The 26,128-nt window shown below is 39.7% G+C and overlaps 1 protein-coding gene across 1 annotated transcript in view; it reads left to right on the top strand.

Moving 5' to 3' along the window:
• The window catches only part of shank2b (SH3 and multiple ankyrin repeat domains 2b), a 204,809-nt gene that overhangs the window by 154,368 nt on the left and 24,313 nt on the right, over positions 1–26,128 (top strand). The window contains exon 18 of the mRNA XM_022683849.2: positions 6,263–6,387. Coding sequence (XP_022539570.2) covers positions 6,263–6,387 — 125 coding nt within the window. The remainder of the gene's footprint in view (positions 1–6,262; positions 6,388–26,128) is intronic.

The following is a 26,128-nucleotide window of genomic DNA, read 5'->3' as shown; positions in this document are numbered from 1 at the left end:
CTCACCCCTCCAGTGTATTTGACGGGTTTATGTGAACCCTTTCCCTTTCTTCAGTGTATGAGGCATGTTTATTTACCCCCTTACCCCTACTCCAGTGTATGTAGTGTGTTTATTTGCCCCCTCAAGCCTACTCCAGTGTATAAAGCATATTTATTTGCCCCTTCATCGCTACTCCAGTGTATATGCTGGGTTTATTTGCCTCCTTATCCCTACCCCATTCCTGAATGTGCTGGCATTCACTGTTAATCTACCCCTTTGCTTCCTCATTACAGCGCAGAGGGTAACAGTGATTATTTGCCCCCTCCCACCCTCTGCTTAGTGATTGCATTGTGTTTATGTGCTATAAATGTTATCCACAACATTTTATTTCTGATAATTCTGATTGCAGTGCACATTTTATATTATTATTTGCCCCAATCATTTTTTTAGTACATATCATGCCCCCTGTACCCACTTACCCTCATTTTGTTCTAGTCAGTGATTGCCCCCCTTGTGAGTATGTGCATTGTTTTTACCCCATGTTCAAGTTCATTTTACTCTGTGCAACATTTTCCCCTGAAATGAACAGATATTATGTGATATATATTTATGTTTACGTGCCCCTTAACCCTTTAACTGCCCTCCAGTGCACCTTATGTCCCCAGTCATATGCTGCATGCACTGCTGCACAGATCTTCATGCATTTCAGCCCTCCATTTGATGTAGCATTAGGATAAATTTTGTTTTGTCTGCACATGATTGAAGACATAACACTCTAATGTGCTGCATGTAAACAGTGTGTGTTCACATGTGTGTGTGTGTGCAGTTTGGACCCTCTGTCTTCTACTTATGAGGATAATTAGATTTTTTTTTTTTTATGTTATAAAACAAAAAAAAACAAGGCCAATAATGTTCTTTTCCTGTCTGAGGGTTAAGGTTAGGTTTGGGTTTGATTGAAAAAAAAAAAAAAACAATGCTTACACTCCTGCTTACACCATCACCCCAATCCCACCTCAACACTCCCTCTACCCACTTGCTTTACCCCCCACCATTGCATGCACTGTGTTTATTAACCCCTCACTCACCCCGCCCCCCATCACATGATGTTTGTGTGTGTGTTTGACAGAAGTGCCTAAGGACTACACTGCACTGCACTCTGCACTTGCCTTCTGCCTCACTGACCACTGCACTCACGGCTCTCGCTCTCTCTTTCAATGCACTGTGCATCTCTCTCTCTCTCTCTCTCTCTATATATATCTCTATATATATATATCTCTTTCTCTCAGACCCAGCTGTTCTTCAGTTTCATAAAATTTGATGATTGCTAATTAATAATGCTGTCTCTAAAGCAGCCGCAAAACATAAGGCCATGAACAGATGTTGCAGCTGATCTAGTACCTCAGGGTTAGCCCAGCTAACAGAAAATATCATATGAACGTTCAGTTCAGCAATGTTGTAAAAAAAAGTTCATTTGACCTAATAATAGTTTGCGTTACAGGGCTATTAGAACATTTCATACACAGCATTCCCGGTTAAAGCTTAAAGGTTATGGGAATGTTTGAAAAACACATAATGTGACTGATATTCTTTTTACAGATGCATCCTTAAAAAATTAGAATATCATTGAAAAGTTACTTCATTTCAGTAATTCAGTTCAAAATGTGAACCTCATATATTATATAGATGTATTAAACACAGAGTCATCTATTATAAGATATTATTTCGTTTATTGCTGATGATTATGGCTTACAGCCAATATAAACCCGAAAATCAATGTTTCAGAAAATAAGAATATTATATAAGACCAATTGGTACTTTTAGAAGTGTGGGCAGTGTGACAAGTCCTGCTGGAAAATGAAATCCGCATCTCCATCAAAGTAAGATTTTGTGGGAAAACACTGCACTGACTTTAGACTTGATAATAAAACACAGTGGATCAACACCAGCAGATGACATGTCTCTCCAAACCATCACTGATTGGTGGAAACTTCACACTAGACCTCAAGCAGTTTGGACTGTGTGTCTCTCCACTCTTCCTCCAGACTCTGATCCCTTGATTTACAAATTAAATGATAGTTTAAAGAGTGTTATATCAGTACAGTGTTTTTTTCGTGAAAATCATACAGCTTTCATGCTTCCCTCTGCTGACAACTTTTATGGAGATGTGGATTTCGTTTTCCAGCAGGAGTTGGCACATTGCCCACACTGCAAAAAAAAAGTACCAATTGGTCTTATATAATATTCTAAATTTTGGTTTTCATTGCCTGTAAGTCATAATCAACAACAATAAAAGAAATGAATGTATAAATAGATCACTCTGTGTGTAATACATCTATATAATAAATATATATATACAGTGAGTCCAAGAAGTATTTGATCCCTTGCTGATTTTCTTTGTTTGCCCACTAATAAAGACACTATCCTTCTGCACTTTTAATGGTAGATATATTCTAACATGGAGAGACAGAATATCAAGACAAAAATCCAGAATATAATTTTAAAGAATATATTTTAATTAATTTGTATTTCAATGAGGAAAATAAGTATTTGATCCCTCTTGCCAAACACACTCAATACTTAGTGGCAAAGCCTTTGTTTGCAAGCACAGCGGTGAGACGTTTGTTGTAGTTAACCACAAGTTTAGCACACACACCAGGGGGAATTTTGGCCCACTCTTCTTTGCAGATCCTCTCTAAATCATGAAGGTTGTTGGGCTGTCGCTTGGCAACTCTGACCTTCAGCTCCCTCCATAGATTTTCGATCGGATTGAGGTCTGGCAACTGGCTGGGCCACTCCATGACCTTAATGTGATTTTTCTTGAGCCAATCCTTTGTTGCCTTTGCTGTATGTTTAGGGTCGTTATCATGTTGGAAGACCCAACCACGGCCCATTTTCAGATCCCTGGCAGAGGTTGTCCCTCAGGATTGTGCGGTACATGGCTCCATCCATCTTCCCAGTGATGCGGTGAAGTAGCCCTGTACCCTTGGCAGAGAAACACCCCCAAAACATTATGCTTCCACCTCCATGCTTGACGGTGGGCACAGTGTTCTTGGGGTCATAGGCAGCATTTTTCTTCCTCCACACATGGCGGGTGGAGTTGAGGCCAAAAAGTTCAATTTTGGTCTCGTCTGACCACAAAACCTTCTCCCAATAACTTGGTTCATCTTTCAAATGATCATTGGCATACTTGAGGCGCGCCTCCACATGTGCTCTCTTCAGCAGGGGTACCTTTCGGGCACTGCAGGATGTGAATCCATTGTTGCGCAAAGTGTTGCCAGTTGTTTCCTTGCAAACTGTGGTCCCAGCTGCCTTCAGGTCATTTGCTAACTCCTGCCGAGTGGTTGCAGGACGATTTCTGACCGTTCTCAGCATCATTGCCACCCCACGAGGCGAAATCTTCTTTGGAGCACCGGGCCGAGGTCTGTTGATTGTCATGTTATACTCTTTAAACTTTCTGATAATTGCACCAATAATTGTTACTTTCACATCCAACACCTTACTAATCTTTTTGTAGCCCATTCCAGCTTTGTGAAGGTCAACAATTCTGACTCTGAGGTCCTGTGACAGCTCTTTGGTTTTACCCATGTTGGAGACTTGAAATCTGTGTGATCTGTCTGATTCTGTGGACAGGTGTTTTTCACACAAGTGATTAGTGAGAACAGGTGGCTTCAGGTCAGGTAACAAGTTGATTGGGAGTGTCTAACTGGTCTGTAAAAGCCAGAACTGCTAATGAATACTAAGGGATCAAATACTTATTTCACTCCATGAAATACAAATCAATTAATATATATTCCTTAGATTTATTTTCTGGATTTTCTTTTTAATATTCTGTCTCTCCATGTAAGAATACATCGACCATTAAAAGTATAGAATGATCATGTCTTTATTAGTGGGCCAACGAAGAAAATCAGCAAGGGATCAAATACTTCTTGGACTCACTGTATATATATATATATATATATATATATATATATATATATATATATATATATATATATATATATACAAGTTTATATATCAATGATATTCAAATTTTTTGAGATGCACGAGTACTGTATATCATGATTCAGTATATTGCTGTAAATTATAATACTTTAAGCAAACTGAAATCAGAACAGTGAAATCTAACAACACTGTTATCTGGCAGTTGGGGGTTAATCTTGACACAGAATGAACTACTGTCTTGACACCAGTCCCTGCATGTAAACTGCTCTTTTTAAATCAATACTGTGTTTTTAAAGGATTGATACAGTATTACAAAACATATGATTGCAAAGCATATGATACTTTGATATTTTGATATTTTTTACACCCTCATTTGGAATTAAAATAGTTAAAATGACTTCAAAAGCTGGGATACCGTCCATGTAAGTGTTATCAAACCTGAACACGTTCTAACATCACGTTAAGAGAATAACATCTTCCATGTGGATAGCAAGTGTGTTTGAATGAATGGTGTGTCAGTGCTGCAGTGTAGCGTGCTGAGAACACGTCATCACTGAGCTCAAACAGCTGGAGAGAGAGAGGGAGAGAGAGAGAGAGAGAGAGAGAGAGAGAGATAGATAGAGGCACTGTGGCAGTGAGGAGAACTCTGCAGCCTAGCCATGGCCATCTGCTTCAGTATGTAGAGGCAGCCTCAGGACTCCTCACTGAGTACAGCTATAACACATGTGCTTTTCTGAATGCTCTGAATGCGTAATTTTGCTTGTATAAAGAAGTATACTGCAAAATATTTAGAGATAAACCATCTTAAACCTGGACGTAGCGTTAAATTTGATTATTTAGAGATTGCTGTAAGAATATAAAACACTGTACAGAAGTTTAATGTACCTACATACACTATTTTAAATCTATAATAAACCACAATCAATTAATAAGAAAGCTTTTTTTTCTATTAAAAAGTTCAGATCATGTTAGAACATATGCATGAGAACATAGATACAGTATAACATAATAAGAATATCTCATTTTGAAGAACAAAGCTTGTCTCCTGATTTCTCCTGGATGACCCCCTAGTTCAGTTCCATCCCCAGCTAACTTGACTTAACTATCATGAGGCAACCTTTGGATATGTTTTACTGAGCACAGTGATGTAAAACAATTTATACTAACATTTATATGAACGTTATTAGTCTTATTTAGTAAATAAATACTTACTTGTTAGTTAATTATTTAAACAATCTGCTTAAAAGTGTAATTATTTGCAGATTCTTTATCTTAATGATTAATTGTCTACATAAATAATGCCCAAAACCGACAAAATGATCTAAAATAAGACACTATCCTATCATACATCCTGTTTTTGGTGTGTTTCTATCTTAGTGGGAAGAAATACAGGTGCAACACCGACTGATTTAAACCCTGACAACAGTTAACAGTCAGCCGCTCAATCCTATCTTAGCCATGCAGGAGCACACACATAAAAAAAGGTGCAGTGCGCAAATCCAGCTTTTACATCAACAATAAATAGAATAAAGAAGCTGCTGTTATACCTTTACAGTGATAATGCACAGGTCAGTTTCCTCTGCCAAGACTCACAAAAGCGCTGCGCTCTTTATATATCAACGTGCCAAAGTCAAAGCGCACCTGACTCTTTAAGGGAGTGACAACTGGGACACCGATTGGTTTATAACACATTACGCCTGAAACACACCCACGCCTTTTGCGTGTTTCAAGCTGTGCTCTCACGGTACCAAAGACACACCCAAATGTCCTAAATCCAGCTGTGCGATGCGCAATTTACCTGTGCATTATAGATCGTTTAAATAGGGCCCTAATGTTGAATAAAGTGCTTGAAATAAGCCATAATTTATATTTCTACAGCAATCTCATGAGAAATATTAGTTTTTTTGGCCATATTTAAGATGATTTTTGTTGCAAATATATTTATATATTGATGTCTATTTGTTTTGCTGTGTATTGATTGTTTATAGTCTCTCATTGTTTTTTTTTTAAGTTTTCCAGAGAAATCATTCAATGTACATGAACCTTTTTAATATTTAATTTATCAATTTGCTTACTTAATTTTTGTATTCTGTTCTCACAAGCCACTGCGTGGAGATCTGTTACCACGTCATAGAAGTAGCATCTTCTTTAGAGTCTGTAGATGATGCATACAGTTAATTGGGTGATGGAGCTTCTATTTCAGCACAGCAGTGATTCTGGTTTGCTTGTAGTGAGAATATCTGATGAGCTGATTTGAGTGTAGTAGAGGAAACTCTCTGAGACCTGTTTTGTAACCTCTTGCTCTCTGATTTTGTCCTGTTGTTTTGGGGATCTCTAGCGGACACCCCGATTGAGGAGTTTACACCCACCCCGGCCTTCCCCGCCCTGCAGTATCTGGAATCTGTGGATGAGGGAGGAGTGGCCTGGCAGGCTGGACTGCGGACCGGAGACTTCCTTATCGAGGTAGGAAAAGGCTGGTGTTTTTTTTTTTTGTACTGTGTTTTAAAGTGGTCTGTTTGCTGGAGCCCTGCTGATGGAAATGATTGTAAATCTTGTTTCTCTTAAACACTGTTCCCTATGCTGGACTTTTTATATGAAGCATTTTTATAAAGAACCTTTATAAGAAATCTTTGCTATCATAATAACGGGAAAAGTACACCTTGAGTGTCTCGAAGCGTGCAATAAACTAAAAAAGTATGTCACTTGCTATTCCATTTAAGAACCAGGGGTGCTCTGACTTTGGCACATTGCTATTTCAGTGGCCCAGCTTTCTGGACGTGTCCAGTGCTTCCCAGTAGCGGAAACTGCCATTCTCGTTTATGCTTGTTCTTTGTGGGGTTTTTTTTGTTGATTCAAAAGTGTGCATAGCTAAAAAAACAGGCACATGCTGTGCTTTTGTGACCTGCTGCGTGTCCATGTGTACATATTAAGCGGAGGTGTTCCTGCATTGGGGATGCACGTGTGAAAGTTCACTGCCAAGATAGCAATAAACATGTGACTGTTGACGTCTGCCTAGGTTGTATTCAGTAAGTGGTGCACCTGTGTTTTCCAAGATTGCCAAGATAGCAATATGCCAGAAATGTCCCTGAACACATCTCATTTTCAGACCTCCACAGCCCTTGGCTTAGATATATTCGCAAGTGTCTTTGCAATATAAATGAAACAGGCAGCGGTGTAAAAAAACAAATAAAAAAATAGGATGTTGGCAGGGTGTAAGATAGCAATGAGCATTGTTACTTGCCTTGTGCAGGGTGTAAAATAGGGCACCCAATAGCGCACTAATGTAAGAAACCATATTAGCCCCCTAATCACTGAAGCACTATATAGATATAGATTACTCTTATAGGGAACATGTTTTTAATGTCACATGTAGCTATCAAGCTTAGAAACCTTGTAAAAAATAAAAAATAAAGCTGCCTGAGTTTGACCTGTACATGTTTTGAATAGGTAAATACATGTGTTATTAGATTCATTAGTTATTAGAGTTGAAAAAAGATTAAAAAAAGGTTAATTTCAAAAAGTTACAACAAACAAATGGCACCCATTCAGTGGCCCTTCATGCCCCAAATGTTGGGTTCGTGCACTGCTGGGTGTCCTTGTGTGTGTGTATTTGTGTAAAGACTGTTGTCTAAGGTTTTTTTAGTCAGTGATGCACCTGTGTTTTTCAGTGCCAAGATAGCAATATGACAGAAATGTATCTGAACACAGCTCACTTTGAGACCACCGTGCCCATTGGTGTATATACAGTATATTCACATGCACCATTGCTATTTAAAAGGCATATGCTCAATGCATGAAAATAGACTGTTTGCAGGATGTAAGATAGCAATGAGCATATCGACGCATCTTGCACAGTGTGTAACGTAGGGCCCTGTGTGTTAAAAGCTGCCATGAGGGGATGTTTCTGTGTATAGTTTTGCACTTTTGGACTGAGCTTTTATGGATTGCTGGATGGATGTAATTATTTTGATGACATTTAGCTTAAAATGAAATAAATAGCAAATCATAAACTGCTTAAAAACACATGTAGCACAGTGTAGTCTGAAGGCCTGTGCTTCCTGTGCTGTGGCTAAGCTCGCTGAGTGCTGTGTTTGGGATTGGGGAGTCTGGGTGAACTGGCTCAGAAAAAGCTTCCCACCTATGGATCCTGAAGTGGATGTGCTGAATCATTCACACGTTTGTGTCAACAAGAGAACATTTATATAAAGCCTGAGAGTGCGAACATGAGGGAAGGTCACAGTTACATCTTTAATGAGAGTGCAGAAGCACACACACACACATACACACACACATATATGCACACACACACACACACACACACTCTCCAGGAAGAAGCTGTGAAAGCACACGGTGGTCTTCCCAACAGGAAGAGCTTCCTTCCTGCCTTTCTCGACTGGTTTGTGGTTGAGGGGAAAATCATGACAAAGCTGTTAACCTTTCTGACTATTTAATTTGTTGTGCTTATTTAGGTCTTTGATACCAGGTGTTCTTTGTGTTGAATGAACATCTGTTTATCATTAATATACAGTACCAGTCAAACATTTGGACACTGAATTCATCCAGACTATGAAGGAACACAAAATGAATCAATGTAGCTACTTAAAAGTGCTAAACAAACCAAAAACACTCTTTCAGGTGGCTCTTGAGGCTGGTAACTCTGATGAACTTATTCTGTGCAACAGAGGAAACTCTTGGTCTTCCTTTCCTAGGACGGTCCTGATGAGGGCCAGTTTCATCATAATGTTTTGACTGCACTTTAAAAGGATACACAAAGTTTTTGATTTTTTTGGATTAACACCATCATTGTGTACTGTGTATACCCAATGCTGGATGTCCAAAATTTCCCCTCGGGGATCAATAAAGTATCTATCTATCTATCTGGGTTGATGCAGCAGTTGGTCAGGTCTTGGTTCAGCAACAGTATGTGCTGTAAGAAAGAATGAGGAACTATGTCCTTTGCTAGGTAAAAAGTGACTGCTTCTGTTCTGTTGTTTGTTTTGAACCGGCTGTAGCGTTAGCCTCTGCTAGCTGCGGTGTAGCTAATCTTCTGCTTACCTGACTTTCAGCATATTGTTCTGGAAGTCGCCCCTTTAAGTGGTTGAAAAAAATTGTCATGTTGCCATCGCTAGGGTGCGTGAAAGGGAACTAGCAAATAGTTTGCTTTGGCTGAGAACAAAACTGCTTTAGTGGATAGAATAAGTTTAACGATCCAGTGTTTTTTCTGTGATGGCATATCGTAGACACTATATAATACTTCACGATCTGTTATCGTCATATCGCAAACCCCTATTTCAGAATGTAAACAAATGATTTTACAGCAGAGAACATTGGTTCTGTATCACCTACACTTGTAGCCTGTATACAGGCAAAGGCCTGTTAAGGGGTTAAACGAAACAAATAGTGCTGGTGTGAAAACGCCCTAAGACTTAAGATGCACTCCTGTAGACAACCAGCTCCATTGCACTATTATTTATTTATTTATTTATTTTTTTTCCTGTACATGTAGTAGTAATTTCTGAGGATGTGCAAAACCAAGCGTATCTTAACACACCACCACCATGCCAGTGACACTGTATCACTACAGTGGTGAAAATGACCCACCACGCCAACATCACCTGCTCTGTAGTGGTCTCTTCTGTGGGGTTCTGTACACTGAAGAATAGGGTGCAAGTAGGATAACAAAATATGCAGAGAAACAAAAGGACTACAGATTATAATTAAAGAACTACAAAGTGACTTGTACGGTATAGAGAGCTGTTGCAATTGATAGTGAGTACAGAAACGAGAAAGTGGGTTTAATATTGTGGGTGGTCAATTATGGCAAATATTTTTTACTATTTAGGTAGGTTGTGGCACATTTAATTTGAGTAATGGTCTGTACTTCAGATTAACTTTCCCCTTTCCTGAGATTGTTGCAACACCTTAACGACCAACAAATATAACATAATAACACCTTAGCAACCACCTAGCAACACCTTAGAAATGTAATGTAAGACCTTCATTCTGCTCCCAAAGGCTTAACCAATGGAACTGCTGCTTCCAAAGGTTGATGAGCCTTGAAAATAATGAAAGCAATGATGTTAAACGCTAACTGTGCCTATGTTTGCCCACTAAATGAGCTGCAGGGAGGGAGTGACCATATGACTGACTAAGGAAACAGGCAGACTTGCTCTTAATCTCATATCAGCAAAATTCAGCTTATCGGCATGAAGAATTTATGGGAAATCTCACTTCATGCCGGTTCTCTGAAAAAGCTGAGCACCTCTAGTAAAAGGAACGGCCGGCTGCTTGGAATGAGGAATGATGGATTGAATATTTATGATTTATTTCATGGTGTACCACGAGTTAATGTGGGTACTGTAAGGTACTGCCGGAGAGGCAGATTGCATTTTCATGATGTGATTACAGCTAACAAGCTGAGTTACTAGACCGTACTGAACCATATGGTGAGTAAACTATAAAACAATAAGGGTATAATAATTTCTGTATAGTAAGGCAGGCCCAGGCAGCATTTTTATTGGGCTTTCCAAACGATTAGCCGTATAAACGTTCTTACTCATTACCACCATTAAAACAGTAATATATAGACTTTTTATAGTTAATATTTCTGTTCACTGTTCATTATTGCAGACAATGTCTCTATGAATTAATACTATACACTGGCCATAGTGCAATTGAACCAGAATTAGCCATGACCATTAAATAGGTTTGTGTATATATATATATATATATATATATATATATATATATATATATATATATATATATATATATATATATATATATATATATATATATTAAAATAAGTGATCACTTCAGGTTCTGAATCGGTTTCTCTGATCTCTATTTATAGGTAAATGTTTGAGTGAAATTAACATTGTTGTTTTATTCTATAAACTACAGACAACATTTCTCCCACATTCCAAATAAAATTATTGTAATTTAGAGCATTTATTTGCAGAAAATGAGAAATGGCTGGAATAACTAAATATAATACAACTAATGCAAAGAAAACAAGTTTATATTCATAAAGTTCAGAGTTTAGAAATAAATATTTATAGAAATAACCTGGGTTTTTAATCACAGTTTTTTAAGCATCTTAGCGTGTTCTCCTCAACCAGTCTTACACGCTGCTTTTGGATAACTTTATGCCTTTACTCCTGGTGCAAAATTTCAAGCAGTTCAGCTTGGTTTGATGGCTTGTGATCATCCATCCATCCAAAATGGAAAATGATGTGGGGTTGATGCTGCAGTTGGTCAGGTCTTGGTTCAGCAACAGTATGTGCTGAAAGAATGAGGTCAGCTGACTACCTGAATATACTGAATATAGATCAGGCTATTACATCAATGGATTTTTTTCCTCCCCGATGGCATGGGCGTATTTCAAGATTACAATGTCACGATTTATGGGGCTGGAATTATGAAAGAGTGATTTAGGGAGCATGAGATCATCATTTTCACAAATGTATTGAGAGTTTACCAGAGTCCAGACCTTTAACTTTATTCTTGTTGCTACTTTATCGTGGCTGGTGTTTAAGAGCTGACAGTTGAAGAGCTTCAGTCAGAGTACCATTATCATACAATATTGGCACTTCTAGAACATCTCTCAGCCAATTACATTGCTGGGTTGGAACTGACAGTGGTATTATTTTTGATTTATAAACTTTATTTGGTGAGAGTCCTCTGTAAAAATGTTCTTTAATCTAGCCTTGACATGACTTATCGAGTTTATATATGCTCCCAATGAAGAAAAAGAACAGCTCTGTGTTTTTCTGCCAGGTCATTCCCCCATTTTTGGTGAACAGTAAGTACACTTAAATAACGCAGTCAATGTTATTGACCACCGTTCTGCCCAGGAGCTCAGGGGACTTTTTACAGCTTCAGACAGACAGAGCTCTGCTGCAGACTGCTCTCTTCTTCTGTTTGACTGATGGATGTGTTGGAGGTTTCTGAGTGTGTGTTCTGCCTCCCCACTCCTTCTCCAGAAATGTCCGGATTACTGATAGAGCCCCGACACTGATGGAGTGCCTCGTCTAGGCCTGCTGTCCACTCACTTAACCTAAATGATCACTTACATGCTGACAGAGAGACCATGCTTTTGTTGGAAACCATGCACGCCTCACTCAATCCCATCTCTCCACAGTGCATGTTACATTACAGGGCATGCTGGAAATTACAGTGCAGTGGATTGTAATTTTAATAAAATATCAAATTAATTTGTGGGCTGGATTTTGCCGGATGTGGCTTTTGTGGCCTTGTAACACTTAGGGAGTAGACGATCCTGAGGACCTTCAGGATTTCTAGTGCTTGATGTATTTACTTTTCAATTGGTTAGGCCTTTGGGAGCAGTAGTTCCATTGGTTAGGCCTTTGGGAGCAGTGGTTTCATTGGTTAGTTCTTTGGAAGCAGCAGTTCCATTGGTAAGGCCTTTGGAAGCATCAGTTCCATTGATTATGACGTTGGAAGCAGCAGTTCCATTGGTTAGGCCTTTGGAAGCAGCAGCTCCATTGGTTTGGCCTTTGGGAGCAGCAGTTCCATTGGTAAGGCCTTTGGAAGCATCAGTTCCATTGATTATGACTTTGGGAGCAGCAGTTTGATTGGTTAGGCCTTTGGAAGCAGCAGTGCCATTGGTAAGGCCTTTGGAAGCATCAGTTCCATTGATTATGACTTTGGAAGCAGCAGTTCCATTGGTAAGGCCTTTGGAAGCATCAGTTCCATTGATTATGACTTTGGTAGCAGCAGTTCCATTGGTTAGGTTTTTGGGAGCAGACTGAAAGTCTTACCTTGTAGTGTTTGCTATTTGTGTTCCTGTAAATTAGAAACATACAAGCTTCACTGGTTTCTAAGATGTTGCTATGTGGTTCCTAAGGTGTTATTATGGTATATCTGTTGTTTGCTAGGTAGTATTACGCAGTTGCTATATTAACAGGATGTTACTAAGATCTTGCTGGGCTGTTGCTAGGTGTTGCTATGGTATAGCTGTTGGTTGCTAAGGTGTTGCTTTATAGTTGTTAAAAAGGGATCGCTTTTTGAGGTGTTGCTAGGAGGTAGCTGTTTACTGAGTGGTTCCAGGTGTGTGTAGGTGGTACACAGGTGGCCAGTGAGGCACAGAGGCAATCAGTAGGGCAACCATGCAGTCGGTGAGGCACACAGGTGATAAGTGAGGCACAGAGGCAGTCAGTGAGGCACACACACGGTCAGTGAGGTACACAAGCGGTCAGTGAGGTACACAGGCGATCAGTGAAGCACACACAATTGGAGAGATACACAAGCAGTTAGTAAGGTACACAGGCAATTAGTGAGGTACACAGGCGATTAGTGAAGAACACAGGCTATTAGTGAGGCATACAAGCGATCAGTGAGGCACAGAGGCAATCAGTGTGGCATATACAAGGTCAGTGAGGCATACAGGCAATCAGTAAGGCACAGAGGCAGTGAGGCACACACACAATTGGAGAGATACACAAGCGGTCGGTAAGGTACACAGGCGATCAGTGAGGCACAGAGGCAATCAGTGAGGCAAACAGGTGGTAAGTGAGGCACAGAGGCAATCAGCGAGGCACACACGCAGTCGATGAGGTACACGTGCGATTGGTGAGGAACACAGGCTATTAGTGAGTCATACAGACGATCAGTGTGGCACACAGGCAATCAGTGAGGCACACACACAGTTGTCGAGGTACATACATGGTCGATGAGGTAAACAAGAGGTCAGTGAAGCACACAGGCAGTCAGTGATGGACACAGACAATCTCTAAGGCACACACTTGGTTGGTGAGGTACACACACAGTTGGTGAGGTACACACACATTCGGTGAGGCACAAAGGCGGTGAGTGAATAACACAGGTGATCAGTGAGACACACAGAAGGTACACAGGTGGATGGAGAGGTCAGTAAGGTATGCAGGCGGTGTGTGAGGTACACAGGCGGTCGGTTAGGTACACAGGTGTTCAGCCATTTAGATAGAAGTAAAGCAACTTTAAAATCGATCTAGGTATGTAGTGCAGTTCTTTCTAAATGGCAAAATGTGTGCTCAGTCTCTCTCTTACTGTCTCTCTCTCTCTGTCTCTCTCTCTCTCTCCTGCTATCAACACTATCATGATGGCTGGCCTTTTTTCTTTTGGCAGAGGCACCTTCTGCATGCGTTCCTGTCAGTGTTAGGATCCAGTAGGAAGCTCCAAAGCAGAGCAGCAGCTTTACTGAAAATACACACACTCCCACCGGCCTCAGTGTGTGGGCATGAGCATCTCTCGCTCTTCCCTCTCATCTCGCTCCTCTCTCGCTCTCCTGCCCCTCGCATCTTCCTGTTCTCTTCTCACGGCTGCTGTGTTCTCCTCTATTCTCAAATCCTCCTCTCCTCTCTTTCCTCTTCGTCTGTCCTTCTCTCTTTCCTCTCCTCCACCTCCATTTTGCGTCTGTGTTAGCTTAGACACTTCACACAAGGTCACTGCGTGCCCACATCATAGTGTCCGATTAATGAAAAGTGTGTATTATTGATAAGGTCCGTGCATTATTGATCAGTCTTGTTCTCCCACACTGTAAATTGAATGGCTCGTCACTCTCGGTACAGAACGAGACAATGTGTCATCTGTGTCTCGGTGAAGGAACAGAAACACTCTGAGGATGCAGTCAGTGTCTTCACAGCTCCCAGTTAACAGTCATGTAGGAAACACAGTCAGGAAAATGAGAATGGAGAGGAAACTCGTACAAAGTGACCATCACAGACTGACCACAGATTATTGTAATAACACTAATAGCAAGAAGAGTAGAACACTTTCAGAACCTCTAAATAGATTCAATACAGAACCTAGTGTTGATGTTGAACAACCTGCAGGACCAGAGTCCAGGTCAAATAAATACCTGTTATTAATTTTTAACATTCAATATCAATCATTACACAAAATATATTCCAGTTTAATAATATTAAATTCAGTGTAATAAAATTACATGCAAATAAAAGATTATCTAAGTAATTAAACAAAGTAAAGAAATTGACACCACTTATATACAGCTCTGGGAAAAATGAAGAGACCACTTCAGTTTCTGAATCAGTTTCTCTGATTTTGCTATTTATAGGTATATGTTTGAGTAAAATGAACATTGTTGTTTTATTCTATAAACTACATACATTTATTCAAAATTCCAAATACAAATATTATCATTTAGAGCATTTATTTGCAGAAAATGAGAAATGGCTAAAAATAACAAAAAAAGATTAAGAGCTTTCAGACCTCATGCATCTTGGCATGTTCTCCTCCACCAGTCTTACCCACTGCTTTTGGATAACTTTGGATGCCACTCCTGGTGCAAAAATTTATTTAAGCACTTCAGCTTGGTTTGATGGCTTGTGATTATCCATCTTCCTCTTGATTATATTCCAGAGTCTTTTTTTTAATTTGGTAAAATCATAGAAACTCATCACTTTTTTTTTTTGATTGATTTGTTTTCCAGAGCTGTATACATGACGCATTGGTCATTAAAATATGTCATTTTGAGGTTGGAATATTACACAGTGTAATACCCCAAGTCATGACATTTATATATTTTGAAAAAAATAATAATAAATATTCAGTAAAAGGTCTACCCTGTTTGGATTTCCAGTTTAATAGTAGGGCCTACCCTGTTATTGGTGAGAGCCTTGGAGGATTTGTTGTGTTTTGCTGTGTTGTGTGGACAGCCCCTGCGTCCGTGCATCGCTGGCGTTCTGGAGAGTTCTGCATGCAGCAGAGTGGAGCAGCAGCAGGCAGGCAGGCTGTGGACTGCAGGAGATGCCTGCGAGCCTCCTCACGGCCTGATAACCACACTGCCTGTCACCAACCTGCCCATTCTGCAGCATGCGCTGCACTGAAACAGCACAGAGCTGCACGCAATAACTGCCTTTAATCCGCCTCACTAAGCCAAAACCAAACCGGCCTGGATTCTGTGAATCAAATCAAACGCTTATTTATGTTGCACAAAAAAGTTGCGATTTATAACCCAGCAGAACAGCTGACAGAATGATGATGATGATGATGATGATGATGATCAGTATTAACAGTATTTATTCCTGTGCTGGAAGATAAATCGAGTAGAGATGCTGCGTTAAGGATGATAAGTTCCATTGATGCTGATATTGATTGATAAAAAAAACGAATAAATATATATATATAAATAAATAAATAATTAAATATAAGATCTAGCATGCAGTGGTATGTGCTGACCTGGTCTGGTCCATGCGTGCGGTGACGAACCAGCGCTCCTGTATTAACACGGAGCAACGGTCACCTAGCAACCAGCACCAGTATTATGTCTGAGCGCTGTGCTGAAAGCAGCACAGCTTTGTGAGAGGTTTTGTGGTTGGAGTGCACTGTGGTGTGCTTGATGTAAACAGTGTGCGTCCTTCTGCTCTCAGCGCATAAAAAAATACTGTACGTGAAACGTTGACCCATAACATTTAAAGTATTCGATTAAAAATCAAAGTTACAACCCATATCAGGCCGCAGATCATCTTTTGAGCTATGATCTCATAATAATAGTCATACCTAAGATTACAGCATGAGATCCCTCGAGAGGTTCCACCTGAAAAGATGTCGAAGGCCGTTAAAGGGCCGTTTCTTCCTCGTCCGCAGCTATAAATCCAGGCTTAGAGGTTTGTGTGGATTGATTTTGAGTGCAGTAATTAAGTTTAAATGCTTTAAAAAAAGCATTTAATTGGTTATAGTGTGCTTATTTCATAAAAAGATTATGTATACTCACACATTTAATTTGAAGTCAGAAATCTTACTAAAAAGGCTGATATAGCTGATACTACTTTTGAGCCTACACTCATCAAAACATCAAAATAATTGTTGCAAAAAAATTGTTTCACCCAGAAGGAGGTGTGAGAAAAATAGGAGTGTTTTTTGGAAGGGTAAAGAATAGCAGGAATAGTTTTTTTTTTTGAGATACACATAAAGAAGGCGTACAAAAGCGCACTTAAAATCCTTTAATTTTCCCAAACCGCAGTGCCAGCTCTTTTGCTGTTCAGAGGTGAGTATTACTGGACTGTATTTTGAGTGTTTACCATGTTAAAACAAGCTACATGGGATGAACTGCTTTTTGATAGTGCCCTAGGTTACCAGAACACTCAGAGTTAACCAGTATAGTGCTGTCAGGTGGCATTTACTAGCATTAAGCACTGCTTACTGTAGCTAGCGCTGCTGCTAACCATGCTATAATACTGGAAATGTAAGTTTACTGTAAATAAGCAGTTATCAGGAAAGAAATATGTGTAGATTAACATCCAGTGTTCATTTAACGTTTTTTTTTTTTTTTTTTTTTTTTTTAAGGATTTTTGTTTACTTAGTCTGATTAGGTTTACTTAATTAGAAGGGAAACATGACAACACCCTTGTTCCTTATTTTTGTCGCTTAAAATGTGCATTTTAATCTGGTGGGCCTAATGTATGAAAATCCTAGTCATGCAGCTTGCCATCAGCTCAATTGGCCTTGCTCTCTCTGGGTAGGTAGATGGCGCTCTTTCTTCTCATCACTTTCCCCTTAGAAAATAAACGTTAATTGATAGTGCACTTTATAATCAGGTACAGCTTATAGTCTGTAAAATATGGTATTCACACAGTTTCTGTAGATTTTGTGGTAGGTGTGGAGTGTTTATATTGCATACAATATGATCATGCTAAGTTGTTTTTTGATGGTTGCATGGGCGGTTGGTATGGTGTTTTAGGTGGTTACTAAGGTTCAGTGTTTTGTACATGCTAAGTTGGATGCTGTGGTTTTTGGATGGTAAGATGTTTCTTTATGGTTGTTTTGTGGTGTTTCAGAAAGCTTTTAAGGGAGTCTTTGTGATTGCTACTGTATCCTAAGTGGTTGGTATGGTGTCTCAGGTGGTTGCTTAGACTATATGTTTTGAAAAACTCAGATAACTCAGAGAGAGCACAATTGGCCTTGCTCTCTCTGGATTGGTAGATGGAGCTCTTTCTCCTCATAACTTAGGGTAGCAGTTGAATGGGTGGGACAATTGGCCTAGCTAAAATGGGAAAAATTCTAAATAAATTTCATACCTCCTGTTGCCAAATATTTTTATAATGCTGTCTGTTAGCTTGGGTTCACATTGGCTTATTTTCGGTTTGTGCTTTAGTATACTGTATATATCCCTATATAACTAATAGTGCAACACATTATTTGCAGGGTTTGGCTGAATAAGTGAGAAATCCAGTCATTTATATTATACAATGACACATTTATTTGAAATCATATTGCATCAGCAGAATAGCACTACTGAGGTACCTTTATGATTAGAATGGCCTTCTGAGGTAGCTAGCTAAGTGTGTGAATAGCACTTCTGAAATAAATGCATAATTAGAATTGCACTGCTGAGGTAAATGTATAGTATATAGGCTTTTGGTTTGAGCTATAACTGTTAATTTTAGTGCATCCCTATTTAAAAGAAACTCGAATCTGCAGGCTAGATGCTCTGCTGTGGAGTTTTCTGTGCTGCAGGTTCATAGTTCCCCAGAGCTCCACCAGCAGAACATCACACTGGGTTTATCATTTAACCTTCCAGTAAGTTCGGGGCATGCCTGCTCAGATAAGGCCCTCTCTGAGACTTCTCTTTAACCAGGCTGCTCAATAAAAGCAATGGGATGGAAGAGGGAGGGTGTGTGTGTGTGTGTGTGTGTAAGAGAGAGAGAGATTGGACTAGTGAATGTGTGTGTAAAATGTCCCTAAGAGGCAAGTCCTCTATGCTCCTCATAATTAGCCCACTCAAGACAAAAGAGTCTGGTTCTCAGGAGAGGAGGAAGAGGGATTTCTTTTAGAGATCACGGCTTTGGTTTCAGAGGGAGCAGATAGCAACCCTCCATTCTTCCAGTTCTCCAGCGGGTGAGTGGTGGGTTCATTGAGAGTTCATTTCTTCACAACTTGTAGATTTAGTCATAATATTAAAACATTTAAAAAATAAATGTCTTATGTGTTTAGTTGAGAAAAAAAATCTACACTAATCACCATATAGGCTACATTTACATTACAAGCCACGTTGCTCAAATTCAATGTAACTGAGCTGTATCTGTGTGTAATGTGAATGAATCTGTCCCTGAAACTTCTCACATGTGCACATTAATACATGTATAAACGTCACCTTCTTCACCACCAACAAAAAACTTCATATTTGAGAGATGACTCGTAGCTTAATAAACGGAAATGGATGCGCTAGCCCGGTGGTTTGCTTTAGCTGTTTTTGCAGCTATAGCTGCACAGCTGCACCAAGAGATTCAATTATCAGGGTAAGAGCACAGTTTTGCTCAAAATATTGCAATGCACACAACATTACGGGTGACATACCAGAGTTCAAAAGAGGACAAATTGTTGGTGCACGTCTTGCTGGCGCATCTGTGACCAAGACAGCAAGTCTTTGTGATGTATCAAGAGCCACGGTATCCAGGGTAATGTCAGCATACCACCAAGAAGGACCAACCACATCCAACAGGATTAACTGTGGACGCTGTAAGAGGAAGCTGTCTGAAAGTGATGTTCGGGTGCTAACCCGGATTGTATCCAAAAAACATAAAACCACGGCTGCCCAAATCACGGCAGAATTCAATGTGCACCTCAACTCTCCTGTTTCCACAAGAACTGTCCGTCACCACAAAATAATGTGGTCTAAAACCTGGTGTTTCAGTTTCATTGTCCAACCCCTGTAGTTACACTGTTCTTCCATATTTATAAACTGCAGTCCTCTATCTGTTACTCTGCACACCATATTAATCAGACTTCACTTTTTAACTTGTTTGATGTTAGTCAGCACAGGCTTCTGTTGGCTTATGTATCAGGGCTGGTGTGCTGCGCTTTCCTCTAAGCATGCTGGCTATACAGTGATGCTGCTTCAGCAGCAGTTTTAAAAGAAGGCTTTGCATGCAGGCATGTGTTTGTTCTTATAAACAGGAATTAGGTAACTGGAGTAAAATTAAAGGGGGAATTTGAGAATCAGGTGTAAAGTATTGTAAGATTGTGATTTTGCCAAATCGCTTACCCCTTGCTGCTGCCAGTGGCCTGCTCTGTTATGTATATATGGTAATTGGTGTGTGTGAGAGTGTGTGTGTGTGTGTATTGGTCTGGTATAGACACTTTGTTGAGTAAGCTGAACAGTGGGAGTGTTCTCTTCACCCACTTATATCCTCTTGCAACTTTTCTATTAGTAGTAGCTAGTGGCTTAAGCCGGTGTGGATACCTGGAGGGGTCTGTAAGTTCACTGAGAGGAGTTATGTAATCACAAGGCTGAGCAGAGCAGAATGCCTTATATAATGGCTCTGGACATGCGTGTGTATGTGCGTGTTTGTGTGAAGCACACGTTTTTTGAGTGTGTGAGTACATGTGTAGATGAATGTGAGCATGGATGCGTGTGTGATTGTGTGCATGTGTGAAAGTAAATGGGCTTGCGTGTGTGTGTGCGTGTGTGTGTGTGTGTGTGTGCGTGCGTGTGTGTGTCTCTAAAGCAGCACATCTTTATTCTGCTGGAAGTGAACAGATGTGACACAAAATCATCTTTTATGAAATATGAAGTTCCCAGCAGACTCTCTCTCTCGTTCTCTTTTTCTCTCTCTCTTTCTTTCTTTCTTTCTCTCTTTTTCTGTCTCCCTCTCTTTCAGTCTTATTTAAGTCTCTGTCTGTTTATAGATAGATCTATCTATCTATCTATTTATTCGTCTATATATTTTTCTGTCTGATATATGTGTATATATTTGTCTGTCTGACATATGTCTATGTCTTTGTCTGTCCGATATATGTCTATGTCTTTGTCTGTCTGATATATGTCTATATATTTTTCTGTCTGATATATGTCTATATATTTGTCTGTCTGATATATGTCTATATATTTTTCTGTCTGATATATGTCTATATATTTGTCTGTCTGATATATGTCTATGTCTTTGTCTGTCTGATATATGTCTATATATTTGTCTGTCTGATATATGTTTGTCTTTGTCTGTCTGATATATGTCTATGTCTTTGTCTGTATGATATATGGCTATGTCTTTGTCTGTCTGATATATGTCTATGTCTTTGCCTGTATATATATATATAAATCATTAGATAACTTTATTACTGCACTTCACCTGTCTGAAACTGAGACTTAGTTCAATGCTAAGCTAAAGAGCTAAAGCTGCTGTTGCCATGTGTCCGCTTCCTGTACCAGTTTTCTCCAGTTTTCAAGAGTCTTTGTAAATTAAATATTTTTTAAATATATTTTCAAATCTCACTTTATTTCTGTTGCTACCTACCAGCAGTAAGCTGTTAACCAATTAATTGTTTGCTAAAAGTTACCCTTCAATTATTTTGTCAGCTTTTTACAACATACTTTTACATATCATCCCCCTTTTTTAACAAAATATGATTTGTCAGTTTTTTTTACAAAACACTTTTACAATATACTAATAGTAGTATATAGTACCTAGTAGTTTACTGCAAAATGTTGTAAGTTGGATTTTGTACCATTGTATGAATACCAGCATAGCATTCACAGTCTTTATTAAAGGAGCATAATGGATTTAGCAGCAGCTGGATTAAAGGGTTAACTCCACAGTTGTTTAGTTTAAATGCAGTGTGCTAAACTACACAAACGGAACAGCACAAATGATGCTGCCGTCCGCTCTGTGCCTGACCACTGACATTTATTTATGCATGCATGTGTGTAAGTGTGTGTGTAAGTGTGTGAGAAATATTTTGAGACGGAGTGACCGGAACGACCCTGAGCAGAACTGATATGATTAGCTAAATGGAGGCTTATGGTTTTGCAGTGTATTTCCTGCGTGTGGACGGTGTGTCAAGGGGATAACCGCCTCCAATTTCATCAGATCATAATCAAGCGCTGAACGAGACAAGTGGCGTTTGTCAGAAACCCCCATCCCCATCAGTCAGTGCTCGGTGTGTGTGTGTGTGTGTGTGTGTGTCTGAGAGAGAAAGAGAGTGTGTAGCTGTGTGCCAGTTCTCAGTCAAAATATAGAGAGGTAGTGGACAGAGGATGGTCATCTTGGGAATATTGGATACACATGCGTCTCCTGAAGTGTACATTGAATGTTAATGATGGTAAAATAGTGGCAAAAGTTACAGAGGGGGGTCGTTGGGGGCTGAGGAGCATAATGCAGAGAAGTCTCCAGTCTCTGGTGGCTCAATAACTGCAGAGTTTTCAAACCTGCTGTTAGAACTGCAGATGGGGGCCGACTCCATATTAATATCTGTTATAAAAGCTCCTGTAGGTGTATATTTTCGGTGTACTAATAAAACATCATCCCAGGAATCAGGAATATTTATAACCATTATAGGTCCTCATTATGCTCAAATGTGGGTTTAACTCTGGGTTTAATCTTGATCTTTAAATTTGAATTATGACATAATTTAAAAGTAAAATAAGGAATATTGCTACAGTATGGTAAAGCTAACAACATCATTAGACAGCCAGATAAATCAGCATGCTTCGCCAGAGTTACTGAGTGGTATAAGCTAGTTTACACCTTGGAGCAGATGTTTACCACCCCAGTCCAGCTTGATTACTGAAGTAATGTAGGTTACAAAACATATAGGGCACTGTTTAAGTGATCTATAGTGCATCGATTTGCATCAATTGTAAATCGTGCAGCTGGATTTATGGTATGTCAGTGTGTCTTTGCCTTTTGTGAGGATGCAAAAGGTATGTACGAATTATCTTAATTAATCATGGGTGTGTTTTAAGAGGCAGGTCAGCTCTGACTTTGGCGCGTTCGTATCTTAACAGCTCAACGCTTTGTGCATTAAAAGTAGGGTGATAGGGCAAATAGTGTTCTAAACATACATATTTAACCCATACAGGCAATTACCTGTGATACAGGCGATATGTAAATGTATTAATTCCTGCCAATACAAGAATGGAGAAAACAAGATAGCATGGACTACAATATGATAACTTTAGTAGTCTATTGGGGGTAAGAGCACACTCCCTGAGTGGTGGGCAGCGACCTTGGTGCCCATAATTGTTAAACATCTTGCTCAAGGTAAGCTGTTGAGATGTTGACTCAGCTCAGCCCATACCCACTTTCTCCCTGTCCAGGGGATTCCTTCCGGTCCCAAGCCCAGTTTCTTTTTAGCCCAGTTAACATTTAGGCCATGGGTGCATAGCAGATACTGGGTACTTTTTTTCTGGAAATTAATGATTGAGAATTAATTATTCAGGCTGGCTTTAGTGTGTAATGTTTCACTCTAAGGTTACGTATTTAGTCAAAATTGTTCATAGTTGGATGTAATATGGCAAAATAGTCCCCAATGAAAAGTTATTTTATCAGATTGTCCTCTATTTTATCATCAACATTCCATACATACCTTTTTTATTATTCAAAGTAGACACCTCTTGCTTAGATGACAGCTTGGCACGTCATGGCATTTTCTCAGTCAGGTTTATGAGGTAGAGTCACATGGAATGGTTGAATTTCTTTCCCTCTTAATGTGTTTGAGAGCATCAGTTGTAAAGTAGTGAAGAGGTAGAGTTACAGGTATACAGTGAATAGCTCTAATTAAGTAATGTTCTAATACATATTATCTAATACAAGTATCCTCAAGTGCAGTCGCAAAGTCCATAAAAATGCTATTATAAAATTGGCTCTCATCAGGACCACCCCAGAAACTGAACAAAAATAGGATAGGATAAGTTCAACCCCAGATTAGAGTGTTTTGGTTTGTTTAACACTTTTAAGTTACTACACGATTCCCTATGTGTTCCTTCATAGTCTGGATGTGTTCAGTATTCATTTACAATGTAGGAAAAAAAAACACTGAATGGGAAGCGGTGTGTCCAAACTTTTGACTGAGGATTGTTTACAGCCGTGTTTACATGTAAAGAGATTACTGCTTAGTGTTTAATATTTTTAAGCTCTCTCTCAGACAAGTATTATATCCAGTGGAAATGAGTATAATGCCTGAGACACTGATTGGTAATAGTTTTGTGGAAACGTTTTGGCCTAAAACCCTATTTTCAGAACCGTTCTTACTGAAGTTGTCTACCTTTCAAGGTTAAGCTGATGGGTTTTGGATATTTCCTACTTTGGATAATTGCTGGCGTGATTATTTTCAGGTTTATAACAGTATTTGCTGCTGCTGTGATTAGTGAACATGGCTGTGGTCTAATGTAATGAAATTATCCAGATGAAGTGTCTCTGATGGGATTGGCTGGTCCAGCGTAATGAGATTACCCCAGATGAAGTGGTCGAGGTGGGATGAGAGATGCTGAGAGATTTATCAGCATTTTGGTCACGGCTCTTCCTGAACGAACTTCACCTCATCGGCACCGGCAGCCCGTCAATCCGGAGTCCGGCAGGAATGCTGAGAATTTCTCACTGTCCGAGTCCCCGCCTACGCCTCAGAACAAAATAAATCTCTGCTCTGTCATGACTTATTACAGCCAATCACGTGCGAGTGTCCAGCTGTTTCTCTCAGAGTAAATGAGATGCCATCATGCTGTCTGAGATTGGAGTGGTTTTCCTCTGAGGCCGTGTGTCCGATGCGGCCGTCTGGGCTGCTGTAGGCGACGGTGAGCGGTGTGGAGAATGCTGACTATTTTAGTGCTCAGGTAGACTGGTCAGAAAATAAAACTGAATTTAAAGTGGTTTCTGTTGAAGGACCAGTAGAGTGCAAAACTGCTTTTTTTCCTTTTATTAAATAATAGGGGTGAAATTATTTACAAATTGTGTTTCACTTGAGTTATTTATAAAACAGTAGCCTAAGTAGATGTGCAGTAAAGCAAAATAAATGCCTTAAATTAAGAATTAAGGATGGCAGAGTGACACCAGTGACATATTATTAATTGATATTAATATTGTAGTATGATTATACCACAGCAACCAGAGAGCAAAACCATGGCAACTGTCTTATATCATAAGCAATTGATTGGTTTGCTTGCTGTTATGCAGTGGGCCTGGTAATGATGCCCAAAAATCCCGAGATCAGCTCCCCAGGGCCCACGGCAGACTCGCTTAGACACCCCCAAGTGTTTATATAATGTGACTTTAACCACAAAACACAATAACACTACTATACACTAAAAACTACACTAATACATAATGCTCTTTACTGCTTATTTGAGCATTATTTATTGGCCAATTATACGTTCATGTCGAACCTACGCCATAGTCTACACGTATCCAGCGAGGAGTGAGTTTATACTTCTGTGTGCACGTATTAGCGGCTTTGCATTGCATTCTTGCAAGGCAAGAACGTGTGGGCGGGGACGCAAGGCCTTGCGGACCGATCAAAGCTTTGATGAGGTGTGCATCAAGCTACGGCATAGGGTACGGCATAGGGTACGGCATAGGGTACTTGGCGATGATGCATAGTGTACGGGGTAGGTTTGACGCAGAAATATACATTAGTCTAAAGTAAGTATCGTTACTGGTAACATATTGGCGCATATAAAAAAAATACATGTACTCATACTTGGTTGTGAAAAATGCTGTTGATGCATCGCTACACGTCACTCCTGCTGATGGATCCAGGCTCTGTAGTTTGATGGATTCCTCCTGTGTGCTATATTTTGTTCGTTTTGTTTTATCTAATGAGCACAACTGTTTTCCTTCTTTTAGCTTGATCTTCATTTTGCTCTCTCTCTCTATCTCTGTCTCTCTCTCTTTCTTTCACGCACACACACACACACACACACACACACACACACAGTTGCTCTCTTGCGTTTACACGTAGCATTTGTGAATCACACAAACACACAGGATGAAAAGCGAGCGAGTCACCGCGCTGCTTCATCATGCGACCGGCTGCAGCGTGCTGGGTTGTTTCCTAGGTTACCCTGCCTTATGCACGTAACCTTTGGTGTAGATAAAAGCATCCTGTAATCTTAAATCACTCGCAGTTTTTCTCCGTTTCTGCTGATCTCCTTCACGCCACTGTGCTAATTTCATGCTACGCTGCTCAAGAAACTGCTAACAGAAGAGCAGAGACATTTCTAATTTCTGTACAGCCATGCCTGAACTCTGCCACCGGCTACAGTTTCAGTTCGGCTGAATGCTGCACTGAAAATACACACAGTACATGCATACACTATATGGACAAAAGTGCTGGGACTCAAGCTCATTCACAGCTTCTGCCCAAATACAGGGTTTTAAAAAGAGTTTATGCTGCACTTGTTGAAGTAACTGTCTCTAGTCATGCTAGAGTCATGCTAGCCATGTTGTGTGTGTGTGTTTATTTGTACATT

The sequence above is a fragment of the Astyanax mexicanus genome, chromosome 10, assembly GCF_023375975.1.
Source record: "Astyanax mexicanus isolate ESR-SI-001 chromosome 10, AstMex3_surface, whole genome shotgun sequence".
Taxonomy (NCBI): Eukaryota; Metazoa; Chordata; class Actinopteri; order Characiformes; family Acestrorhamphidae; genus Astyanax; species Astyanax mexicanus.
Note: the sequence above shows the minus strand (reverse complement) of the source record. Positions and strands in the feature narration are given on the sequence as shown.